The sequence below is a fragment of the Chrysochloris asiatica genome, unplaced genomic scaffold (genome assembly GCF_000296735.1).
Source record: "Chrysochloris asiatica unplaced genomic scaffold, ChrAsi1.0 scaffold00194, whole genome shotgun sequence".
Lineage (NCBI taxonomy): Eukaryota > Metazoa > Chordata > Mammalia > Afrosoricida > Chrysochloridae > Chrysochloris > Chrysochloris asiatica.
In genome coordinates this window covers 4491381-4505094 of record NW_006408712.1, presented here as the reverse complement: position 1 = coordinate 4505094, position 13714 = coordinate 4491381, and the positions used below count along the sequence as shown (strand labels likewise).

At 37.9% G+C, this 13714-nt stretch overlaps 1 protein-coding gene across 1 annotated transcript in view; it reads left to right on the top strand.

Annotated features, from left to right (window-relative positions):
- Positions 1–13714, top strand: part of TXNDC16 (thioredoxin domain containing 16) — a 208130-nt gene that overhangs the window by 88331 nt on the left and 106085 nt on the right. Inside the window, 3 exon segments of the mRNA XM_006872371.1 lie at positions 4751–4917; positions 5607–5667; positions 7488–7608. Coding sequence (XP_006872433.1) covers positions 4751–4917; positions 5607–5667; positions 7488–7608 — 349 coding nt within the window.

Here is a 13714-nt window from a genome sequence, read left to right as displayed (position 1 = left end):
AGAGTGCTCCTTGAAGGCCAGGATGGCCAGACTTTGTCTCTCTTACTTTGGATATATTGTCAGGAGGGACCAGTCTGGAGAAGGATATCATGTTTGGTAAGGTAGAGGGTCAGAGAAAAAGAGGAAGACCCCCAGCGAGATGGATTGGCAAAGTGGCAGCATCAGTGGGCTCAAGTTTGCAACAATTGTGAGGTTGGCCCAGGATTGGGCAGTGCTTCATTCTGCTGTGCGTAGAAATGCTATGAATTGGCACCGACTCGATGGCACTTAACATCAACAATGAGAATCATTGCTGATGACAGATGGTTCTTGGCTGAAAGCAGAGAATACCAGAAAGATGTTTACTTGTGCTTTATTGACTACGCAAAGGTATTAGACTGTGTGAATTATAACAAAGTATGGATAACATTGCAAAGAATGGGAATTCTAGAACAGTTCATTGTGCTCATGAGGAACCTATACCTAGATGCAGAGGCAGTTGTTACAATAGAATAAAGGGATTCAGTTTAAAATCAGTAAAGGCGTGCACCATACTCAGTCTGTATGCTGAGCAAATAATCTGCTGGATTATATTAAGAATGTGGCATTGGAGGAAGACTGACTCATTAACAATTTATGATATGCTGATAACACAATCTTGCTTGCTATAAGGGAAGAAGACATGAAATAGTTAATGATCAAAGATTTCAATACGGATTGTGCCTCAATGTAAAGAAAATTAAATTCTCATTACTGGACCAATCATTATAAATGGAGAAAAGATTAAAGTCATCCAAGACTTCATTTTCTTTATGTCCACAATCAATTCTCTTGGAAGCAGCAGTAAAGAAATCAGATGATGTATTTCATTAGGCAAATGGGTTGCCAAAGACCTCTTTAAAGATGCCGATTGGAAAACTAAGGTGCGCCTGACCCAAGAAATGGAATTTTCAGTGAGTTTGGCATTAGCAAAGAACATTGAAAGTTCCATGGACTGTCAAAACAAACAAATCTGTCTTGGATGAACTTGTCTTCATAGACAAGAGGTTGATGACACTTCACCTTCTGTTCTTTGGACATGTCAGAAAGGACCAGTCCCGGGAGAAGGATATCATGCTGGGTAAAGTAGTGAAAAAGAGGATGACGCCCAACAAGATGGATTGACAAAGTGGCAGCAACAATGGGCTCAAACATGACAGTTGTGTTGATGGCCCATGACTGGATGGTGTTTCATTCTACAGAGTCACTGACTTGACAGTACCTAACAACACAACAGAATCTTACATAATGTACCTTAACCGATGGACTGCTATCTAATTGGTCCTACTCAACTTAAGGGGAGAATGGGGCGTTATATAAGATGTATAAACCAGAGAGTAGGAATTTGGGGGTGCATCTTTGAATCTAGATTTTTTTTGGAAAATATTTAGAGTTTTGTTAAATATTAATGGGAAAGTTTTCAAGAATGCATTTTCCTATGTATCTTCTTTTATCTACTATATCGGTTACATAGTGAATTCTTTCAATCTGGTAACTCATGTGCTTTGTTGTTGTTGTTGTTGTTAGGTGCCATTGAGTCAGTACTGACTTATAACGACCCTATGCACAACAGAACGAAACACTGCCTGGTTCTGGGCCAACCTCACAATCATTTCTATGCCTGAGCCCGTCCCATCTCTGCCACCACTGTGTCAGTACATATCGTTTGGGGTCGTCTTCTTTTTCTTTGACCCTACACTCTACCAAAGATGATATCCTTCTCCAGTGATTCCTGATAATATGTCCAAAGTATAAGAGCTGAAGTTTGGCCATCCTGGCTTCCAAGGAGCACTCTGACTGTACTTCTTCCAACACAGATCTGTTTCTTCATTTGGCAGCCCATGTACTTTTAATATTCTCCTCCAACATCATAACTCAAATGCATCAATTCTTCTGCAGTCTTCCTTATTCACTGTCCGACTTTCACATGTATATGAGGTTATTGATAATGCAATATATGTGGTTTCATTTCTTGACTGCTGCTTCCTTGAGTGTTGATGGTTGATCTGATCAAAATGAAGTCTTTGACAACTTCAGTCTTTTTTCCATTGGTATGGATGTTGCTTATTGGTCCAGTGGTGAGGATTTTTGTTTTGTTTACACTGAGATGTAACCTGTACTGAAGGCTGTGGTCTTTGATCTTCATCAGTAAATATTGTAATTATGTCCTTAAAATCACTTTTAAGTGATTTTTACTTAAAATCACTTTCAGCAAACATGGTTGTAGCACCTGCATATTACAGATTGTTAATGAGTCTTCCTCCAATCCTGATGCCACATTTTTTCATGTATTTTTGTTCAGGAAAAAAAATTATATTTATTTTAGTTATGATTTCTTCCCATTTTATTTTCTCTCTCTGTGTGACACCTGTCACTTAGATATTGGACCTCTTGGGCTAGTCCTTTATTTTAAATTTTATTACCTCTCCTCTTTTCTATCTCTAACCTTCTGGGTGATTTATTAAACTTTATTTTTCAATTCTTGCTGAATTCAGTATCTTTTCATATCCTTGTAGTAATCAGGGATCATTTTTGAATCTTTCTGCTTCCTGTATATTGTGTATTTCCTTCATGTTGTTATTCTTTTTCTGTTTGATCATTTATGCTAGAGGTTTTCCTCAGGTGTGTGTTTCCTCTGGATATCTGTCCAGGATTTAGAAAATGGATCTGCAATGTTAGGAGTATCAGTGGGATTTGATGACCCTGAATTCCATAGAATTATTTAGCAAAAAGCGCTGCTGCTTTTTTGGGAGCCTCATTATTAGTATCTTCAGGATTCTTTCCAAGATTATTCAAGAATGTTCAGGCTTGACAACAATTGTGTTGATGACCCAGGAATGGATAGTGTTTCATTCTACAAACAGAGTCGCTATGTGTCAGAGTTGACTCAACAGCCCTGAACAGCATCACAGAATCTTATATAATTAACGGTGTGGCGCTGTGGGCTAATACACCAGACTGCAAAGCCATTTGAACTGCAAGGTCGGTGGTTCAAGCTCACCAGCTGCTACTTGGAAACCTTACACAGGGTTGCTATGGGTCGGAATTGACTTGACGGCACTTAACTAATAACAACAACCAATGTACTACTTACTATCTTATTGGTCCTATTCAACTTAAGGGGAGAAGGGTTCTTAAGAGAGTCTTCCAGTCTTTTGCTAGAGGACAGAGATCTGGTTGCTAGCATTCTGGAAATGGAATGGAGGAGGGCATTGGGACATCTCAGGGCTAAGATACTTAGTTCTTTGGTTTGGTATGATGTGTACATTGTCAGATGTTCCTAAAAAGTTGCTCATGTTTTTATTGTTATGAGGGAGAAACAACTCCCTAAACTCATAAATTTGAGGAGGGGAATCTAAGGATCTAACCGTTTCTGCAAAGCTTTTTACCTATTCTTTGTCATTTTAGAGCAGGGATAAGGAATGTCCTACCTGCAGGCTGTATAAGGCCTGCGAAATCATTTGGTCTGGTCCTGCTAAGGCAACCACAAATGGCAATTCCAGCCATCATGTTGTTGTTGCTATGATCCGTGGAGTGGTCTCGACTCATAGCGACCCTGCACAGGGTTTCCGAGGCTGTAAATCTTTACAGGAGCAGAAAGCCTCATCTTTCTCCCGCGGAGCAGCTGGTAGTTTCGAACTGCTGACCTTGTGGTTCGCAGCCCGATTTGTATAGCAGGCTAATTTTTAAGTTGGTAATTTTGTATGGACCATGAGTGATGTTATAAATATAAACTTGGCCCTTGGCATAAAAAAGGTTCCCCACCCCTGTTTTAGAGTCTTCCTTAGGGTTTGCTTTGTAGAGTCTGGTACACCATTTATTATTGTGTTCTCCACCTTCTAAAATTTTGCTGCCTTTTCTCATTTCTTTACATCCGTATATGTGTATTTCTTTTTAAAAATTCTTCTGCTGTATTCTTAGGATTTCTGAAAGGAGTGAGATGAAATGTATTCCATCTGCTGTCTTAATTCAGATGTTTTTCATAGTTTTGTAATGTATTATTTATTATACAGCAAATTCTTACATATGAAAGATACCGTACCTTACTCATAGTTCGATTGCAGTGATAAGTCTTTTTATTTAGCAATACCATATCATTTTAATTATGATTCCTTCATAATAATTTACATAATCTATATAGTTATAACTTCATGTTTAACTCCTTATAAAACCTGTAAGTTTTATAGTGTTTAAAATTATATAGGTACATTTAAGACATAAATTTAGGAAATTCAGAGACAATTTATATTAATGTTGGATTTATTTCACAGAATTTTTTTTTTTTTAATTGTGGATTGAGTGAAAGTTTACAGGGCTGATCATCAATTTTACATTCAACAAATCATATACTGCATTTCATTAGAATAGTTATAATCCCCTCCATGTACCATCAGTTAACAGTATTTCTCTTTATTCATTTTAGCGCTTTAAATTTTTTAAAAAACACTCAGGCATGTATAATAATTTACACCACCAAAGGGCACATTCTGCAAGTCTGACTCCTGGCTGCCATCTCTTAGTCCCTGTCTTCCCATGAATCTAGAGTCCTCAGCTGCTCTGTTTTTCCATGTCCCCATGTCTGCCTCCATCTCTGCTGTCGCTGATTTTCTGGATAAGGTCCTGCATTCTGCTTCACAGATTTTTTTTTTTTTAAATCTTGTGATTTTATGAATAAGAATTAACTGATGTTGTTGTAATAATATGATTAATGATTTTTTTTTTTTAAATGAAGACTGAAGTTGCTGAAGATCCTCAGCAAGTTACAACTGTTCATCTCCAACTAGGATTACCACTGATTTTTATTATTAGTCAACAAGCCACATATGAAGCAGATAGAAGAACTGCAGAATGGGTTGCTTGGCGTCTTCTGGGAAAAGCTGGAGTTCTACTCTTGTTAAGGTATCGCAAAATTGAATATTACTATAGTTAGCAAGAGTCCTGGTGTGGCACTGTAGGATAAGTACTGGAATGCAAGTTCAGTATGAACACAAGGTTAGCTGTTCAAACGTACCAGCTGCTTCTCAGAAACCCAAATGGGTTGTTATGAGTTTGAATGGGCTCGATGGCACTTAACAACAATATAGTTAGCAAGGAGTCCTGGTGGAACAGTGTTAAAGTGTTTGACTGCTAACCACCAGCCACTCTGCAGAGAAAAATGCAAAGATTGAGACAGCCTTGGAAACCCTATGGAGCAGTTATTTTCTGTCCTATAGGGTTGCTTTGAGTTGAAATTTACTTGAAGGTAATTATAGTCAGCAAAATATTGATTATTTTTATATTATTTTTATATAATTATTTTAAACTGAAGTCTCTCATAGATTTTCATTATAGGTAGAACTAGTTGCTATGCTAACTTCTTGATTAAAATTGGTAGTGTTAAATCTTGATGAAGGAAGATATAGATTAAAATGGAATCTAGAATATCTGTATTTATATATAAAATTTCTCAGACTGAATAAACAGTAATTTTTTTTTCATAAACACTGTTTAATGATAGAACTTATAATTCTACTCTATAGTGACATCATGTAATGACTATAGTTCTTCTGAAGTAGCAACATAAAACATTTGTTTCCATTTTGAAAAAGGGACTCTTTGGAAGTGAACATTCCTCAGCACACTAATGTGATCTTCAAAAGAGCAGAAGAGGTTAGTCATTTTATTTGTTGATCTACAGTGTCTGTGTATTCAGAGAGATTTTGTACTTGTGACCCTAAAAGCAATACAACAAAACCTGTTGAGAGCTGGAAGTGAATGGGATTACCTTGCTTTTTTGAGTCTCACAGGTTTTCTGTTTTTGATGGTATTCAGTCTTAGCACTTTTCTATTGCTTGTTTTAGTGGAAAATATATTAATTTTTCTTCTCTGACAGGTTTTACCGTGCACAGGTTCTGCCTTTCATAGCCGTTAAAAAACCATATGCTGCATAGTTCTACTCTGAGACACACACGGTCACCATGAGTCAGAATCAACTCGGTGGCTTTGTTTATACTTAATATAGTGAGAACTCTATAGCACTGATAAAGTTTAAGCTACTTTTATATGTAATAACACATACAAGCCTCACAATGTTGTCCAAAAGAAGCACTTACATAGAGTAAACACTTCAGAATTTCATTATACAAATACAAAAATTGATGAAATTTACAGATGGGATAAAAGAATATTGAATATTATAGTTTTATGTTTATAGCTAATGACAATTGAACTTTATAGTCGATTTATTTTAGATGAAGAATTACTTTGAGTATTTCTGTGATTATCAAAATAATCAATTTTAAAAGGCCCTATTTGCAACCAAATTATTCATGTAATGAATGGAGTCCTGGTGTGGCACTGTAGGATAAACTTTGGATTGCAAACTCTACTAAGAGGTCAGCAGGTCAAATCCACCAGCCACTCCTTAGTAACACTATACAGGGTTTCTGTGAATCTGAACCAGCTGGGGGGTTGGTAGTGTTTTGTTTGTTAATCAAAAGTGTGCCACAGTTCATTTATGTATTAGAATATACTCAGATTGATTGTTGTTTTGATTCGCCTACTTTTAAACTTTATTGTTTTTGCAATAGTCAAAAATTGCATGTTTTGAGTATAATATTAAAAAGATGGAGATGAGATGTCAGAATAAACTCACAGTGGGACTTTGTAAAGGAACCGTGGTGCTGCTGTGGGCTTAGGTAATAAACTGCTAGCTGCAAGATCAATAGTTCAAACCCACCAGCCATTCTGTGGGAGAACGATGAAGCTGGCTGATGCTGTAAAGATTTACCATCTTGAAAACTTATGTAGAGCCATTTTGAGTCTGTGAATTTACTTGGTGACAGTGGGTGGGGCCTTTTTTTACTTTCAATAGTTTACTGTATTGATCTTAATATAATAGAATTTGGTATTCCCCAAATCATCTAGAAGCTCATAATAGTTGTATGTTTATAACTACAGACAATTGAACTTTACAGTAGAATTATATTAGATGAAGAATTACTTTGAATAGTTCTTTGATCATCAAAATAATCAATTTTCAAACGCGCTATTTGCAATCAAGAAGTTCTGGTGTGGTGCTGTGGGTTAATCCACTGAACTGTAAAGTTGAATTGAACCTCAAAGTCAGCGTTTCAGGCTCACCAACTTCTCCTCAAACCCTAAACAAGGTCACTAAGTGTTGGAACCAACTCGACGGCACTGAACAACAACAAATTTGCAATCAAATTGTATATCCATTTATATTGAAGTAGGATTTGCTGTTACAGACTTCTGTATAATTCACTTGTGACATTGTTAATTCTTTTTTGCCATTATTTTAAGTAAATTTTTTAATATACTTTGGATCTTTTATTTTGATAAGTTAATTTTCTTATTTTTTTAATTGAAATTTAAAGGTTTAGTTTCATTTTAGTATCAAGTTAAATAAATTTTTATACTAAATGTTTAGCATTATTTTAGTCATGTTTCTTGATTAAATGTATTTCTAGGGAACGCCAGTGGATTATTTAATATTGCATGATATTGATTTAATAATATCCCGTGTGGAAAACAATGTGCACACTGAGGAAATCCAAGATGACGATGATGACATGGAGAGTCCAGATATGGGTAATATATTTTTTGATATCCTTCTGTCACTTACTCCTAACCAACACCCATGAAATACATGACATTTCCAATCAATTAACTTTATTATAGAATGTGAATGCATTTAAAACTGGGTGAAGAAACCTGAAAAAAAATTATTTTTGAATCATATTCTATCAAACTGTTAAAGAGATATAAGGATGCTGTATTTCATTTAGTGTGATAATTGTTTATTGTTACACGTCAGACTTCTAGCTACCACCACATCCTTGCTTTTATCCTTAAAATTGGACTCCTGGTGTGGTGCTGTAGGATAAGCACTGGACTGCAAACCACAAGGTCAGCAGTTCAGATCTACCAGCAACTCCTCAGAAACCCCATACTGGATCGGAACCAACTTGACAGGACTTAGCAACAACAATAATTAGGAAATGCAATTATAATAAATACTGATGAATTTGTAAATAAATTTAAATATTAATAAGTAAATTTCAACATTTTAATACTTTTTAATGTAGTTATTTGTAATTTTCTTTCTTTTCTGTCTTTCTAAATGATGTTTTGCTTTCTTTGTATATATGTCCTTGATGTCATCCCGAACCTATTTGGTCTTCAGTCATTAGTGTTCAGTGCATCAGATATATTGTTGAGATAGTCTCTAAATTCAGATGGGATATACTCAAAGTTGTGCTTTGACTCTCATAAGCATGTTATAATTTTCTTAAGCTTCAACTTGAGCTTACATGTGAACAATTGATGATCTGTTTCATAGTTATCCCCTGGCCTTGTTCTTATTGTTGATATTGAGGGGTTTTTATCATCTCTTGCCAAAGATGTAGTCAATTGGATTCCTGTGTACTCTATCTGGTGAGGTACATGTGTGTTTTCACCAGTTTCTGTTGTTAAAAAGAGGCATTTCAGGTGACTAGCTCATTGATCTCGCGAAATTCTATCATGTGATCTCTGGTGTCATTTCTACCACCAAGATCATATTTCCAAGAAGGAGTCCCAGTGTGGTACTGTATGATATGCACTCAATCGCAAGGCTGGTTTCAACTGCAAGGTCAGTGATTTAAACTCACCAGCTGCTTCTCAGAAACCCTATACATGGTCGCTATGAGTTGAAAATGACTCTATGGCACTTAAAAACAACAGTCCTTCTTTGGGAGTGTGATGGCTCTGTAGTATAGCACAGAACTGTGAACTATATGGTCAGCAGTTCAAGTCCACCAGCAGTTATGCAGGAGAAATTTGAGACTTTCTGCTTCTGCCAAGATTTAAAGCCTCAGAAACCCTATATAGGATAGATATGAGTCAGAACCACCTCAACAGCACTTAGTAACAACAATATCAATAACAGTCATTCTTTATCAGTGTATTTGAATTATGGTGTCGGAGAAGAATATTCAAAGTATCATGGACTGTCAGAAGATCAAACAAATCTTTGTTGGAAGAAATACAGCAGAATGCACCTTGAATTGAGAATGGTGACACTTCATTTCTCACACTTTGGACTTGTTGTCAGGAAGGATCAGTTTCTGGAAAAGGACATCATGCATGGTAAAGTAGAAGGGCAGCAATAAAGAGGGAGATCCCCAGTGAGATGTATTGACATAATGGTGGCAACAATGGGTTCAAATATAACAAAAATTGTGAGGATGGCATAGGATCGGGCAGTGTTTCATTCTCTCTTGCATAGGGTTGTTAGGATTTGGAACCACCACCAATTCTTTGTTTCCAATTTTTGCATTTCAATTTCCAGTAATTATCAATTGATTGCATGTTTGATCAATTCCAAATGGTAGAAGTCGGTAAAAATCTTTCATTTCTTCATCTTTGGCATTAGTGATTGGTTGTTAACTTTGAATAATGCTCATTTTATCTGGTTTTCTATATAGGCTGCAGGGCAGCTATTATTTATTATGGCCCTTCTAGCCATATTTTGTGATGTATTATAAATCCCAGCCTCTATGCTTGTGATTATGGACCCATTTTGAAGTGAGTTGTTAATGAGGCAGGATTAAGATGGGACTAGAGTCCTGTTGTGGCACTGTGGGATAAAGCCCTGGACCACCAAGTTGGTTTGAACCACAAGGTCAGCGAAGCAAATTAACCAGCCGCTCCTTGGAAACCTTATACAGGGTCACTGTGAATTGGAGCTGACTTGGTGGCACTTAACATCAGTAACAAGGATTAAGGTCCAACTAAGGAGTGAGTAAGGTCATATTGTCAGGAGGGACCACTTGCTGGAAGAAGATACCGTGTTTGGTAAGGTGGAGGGTCAGAGAAAAAGATGAAGATCCCCAGTGAAATGGATTGGCAGGATGGCAGCATCAGTGGGTTCAAGCGTGGCAGTAATTGTGAGGTTGGCCCAGGACCGGGCAGTGTTTTGTTTTGTTGTGCATAGGGTTGCTATGAGTGGGTACCGACTCGATGGCACCTAACAACAACAAGGAGTAAGCAGTAAAGTGGGGCTAACATAAGGCTTTCTGCTCCTGTAAAGATTTATAGCCTCAGAAACCCTATATAGGGTCTCTAGGAGTCGGAACTGACTTGAAGGCACTTAACAACAACAACAAAGAGCAAGAATTAAGGTGGAACTCTAAGGATTATGGATGCCCCCACTGACTAGAGGATGTAACTCAAGTCACCACCCTTAGTTTTCTTTTGGGGCATGGTCTGAGTCCAATATATAGGAAGGCTTTGACAAAGTTTCCTCTCTTACTCTGGATCTTATACCTGCCTCATCACTTCTGACCTCTGGTTCATTGGACTTGTGTCATATCACTTGACCTCATTCACTAGCTCCCGCAGTCTTGTGCATCAGTAGTCTGGTTTTTGACCTGCTGATTTGGGTACCTCAGCTCCTGAGACTATGTGGGTTAAGAGAATCCTCCAGACTGACTTCTGAACTGTGGGTTTGGGACTTGCCAACCTCCACAACTACATGAGACAGTTTCTTTGACAGTTAGGAATTCTGTCGACTTTTGTGGTGCATATTGCAGAACCCTGGAATGTGAGGGAGATAAGGAGTGGTGGTTCATATCAAGTATTTATAAAGTGCTATAACATGTTGGAAAAGTCAGATGTTTGGAATATCTTTAACCTCCACATCATAGAGAGCAGCCTTATGTTGATATTACTAAGAGAAATGATTACTAAGTGTAGGAATATTATCCTATCACTGACAATGTTGTACTTCAGGGTAAATCTTGAAATGCTCCTTTTGACAGTGAATGTGAAGTCACTCCTCTTTAATCTGTCATTCCTGGCATAGTAAAGCACATGATTGTCTCATTCAGAATGTCCAACATCAGTGTATTTCAGCTCACTTATGCCAGGGCTATCGTCTTCAAGTGTTCCATTTCATTCTTGACAATTTCTAATTTTCCTAGATACATACTAAGTACATTCCATGACCAGGTTATGAATGGATGTCTGCAGCTGTTTTTTCTTTGTCATACCACCTCAGCAAATGCACATCGATCCTGAAAGCCACATCATTAAGGCTGATTGACGTTGAGGACACAGTCCTTCCTCAGCTGTATTTTGAGTGCCTTTCAACCAAAGGGGTTTATCGTCTGGCATTGTATCAGACAGTATCACACTGATACTCATAAGACTTTTTTTTCTTTTCGCTGACATCATTGGATGAATTTTTCCAAAAGAAATTTATTAATTTTTTTAAGGTTTTTTATTGTGGATTGAGTGTAAGTTTACACGGCAGATCATCAGTTTTACATTCAACAAATCATACACTTTGTTTCATTACTATGGTTATAATCCCCTACATGTACCATAAGTTAACATTATTTCTCTCTATTCACTTTAGCTTTAAAAACCAAACAAACAAACAAACAAAAACGGCTCAGGCAAATATAATAATTTACACCTTCAAAGGACACATTCTGCAAGTCTGCTTCCTGGCCACCAGCTCTTAGACCCTCTCTTCCCATGAATCTAGAGCCCTCAGCTGCTCCCCCTCTCCATGACCCCATCTCTGCCTATGTCTCAGGCATCGCTGCTTCTCTGGATAAAGTCCCGCATTCTGCTTGTGCTCTTCTCCTTTGATGATCTTAGGGTCCTCTGTTTCTAGACTGTAAGATTAGCCACTCCCCTGTTGTTACAAAACTTCTACCTTATAATGTGACAGTCGCAATTAGTCATGATAAAAATTAGTGACTATTGAATCATATAAATCATATAAAATAAAATCTCTTTTACCAGACCCAGCTAGACAAGATGAAAACTATTCAGTGGGGACTTTTTCTTTCCCCCCATACTCTTAAACTGAAGTCCCTCTTGAAACCTTATAAGCCAGTCACTTATCAGCCCCTCATTTTAGGTAGTCAATGTTTAAGTTGCCTGTCACTAGCTACCTTGTGTACAGAAGGGATAGTATTGATACTTGATGTGAAGACTCCTTCCTTCTCTGTTGGTATTTAGAGTTACTACCTCCATGAGTATAAGTCAGGTTCATCAAATTGTAGCAATTTACCCTTGTTTCCTTTATCAACAACAAATTTTTTTTTTTTGTAATATTCCTCTAGTGGAGTTCTGATCGTCAAACCATCAAAGCTAGGTCGAATGGGTAATGTCTGCAAGTTTGGTTGTTCTTGTGCATCTCCCCTCACTTCATATCAGCTGGATGCTACACTCTCAGCTCTAGCCCTCTGTGGCTATGTCCTTGTCCATGGGCTCAGGTGTCCCCAGGTCTCACCACACTTTGGACCAACCAGCCCTTTCTCTTCTCTCTCTCATCTCCGGGTCATTGGGAGTCAGTGAACTGTGGTTGAACTCTGCACATTTCTACATTGCTGCCTTTCCACCCTTCCGACCCCCAGTGTGGTCGCCAGCCAGCTTACATGCCTGTTTTGTGTGTTCCATTTGAGTTTCAGTCTTAGAAAGGAGTTTGTCCTGAAGGAACTTGATTGCTTGCCTTGATGGCTTCCCGGAAAATAGCTTGCTTATTCTTGTAGTAGCCAGTCATGCTGCCATTTTTGTTTTGGGTTTTTCCTGATGATCTTTCTTTGAAGATGTATCTTCTGTTGCTCTAGCTGTTCCAGGCTGATCTGCTTGTACTTGCTAGAGAGAATGTCCCACCTCATAAGGTTCTGGATGGGACTCAGGATTCCACCTAAGGTCCTATACTCTGCAAAGGCTTTGCAAGAGGCCTTTTTCACTGGGCAAGTTCTAGAACTCCTTTTAGGTATTCTAATCAGTTATGGGCTGAAGATGGGCTTACAAGTTTTTCTGTAGTCATGTTTCCCAACATTCCTTTCTATCCCACTCAAGTGTCTATTTTATAATAGTAGGCAAGGGAAGCCAATATTTATAAGACAGTCAAGTATTTTAGTATTATTTACCCTCTTCAAACTATGCCTAGATCTCTGTGTATCACAGAGCTCTGTTGTTCCAAGGTTGCATTTACCTCTGTCCCACTTAAGACATGCAAACCTGTCTCTGTGTTCCCCTGTCTTTCTTGTTCTTCCACCTCCTCCCCCTTCTTGTATTGGCTTCCCCAACACCCGAACTAAACCCCCACCCCAATCCCACTGTTGTGGTTACCTTATATTCCGTTAACTCTTCCCTCCTTTTAAGACAGTATATTTTATCCTGTAATCTACCTGACCTTCCCACCACCTGGATCTCTGTTCCTCTATATTTACCTTTTTTCACATTGTAATTGTTTTGATAATAGACTGACCTCCCAGAGCTTCTGTTCTTACCATTTTATTCTGTTCTTTACTCTTCTGTTTGTTGATTGAGTTCAGGATGATGCTGCCACGTATGTCATTCTCTGGTTGTTGTCTGTTCTTGTTGGTTCTCAGTCCACAGAATTTCCTTTAGGATGTTTTTCATAGCAGGGTTGTCTTTGGCAAAATCCCTTAGCTTCTGTTTATCCGGGAATTTTTTTTTTTTTTTCTTTCCTTAAATGTTTTGTTGTGAATTATGTGATAGTTTACATGGGAGAACATTAGTTTTACATTCATTCTGTCATATATTGTCTCATTGCCATGGTTATAATCCCTTCCATGCAATCCTTCCCCCGTACCCCCCAGGTCTTAAGCACACAGTCGCTCTCCCTCTCTGGATCTAAAGTCTCCAGCTACTCTATCGCTCCACG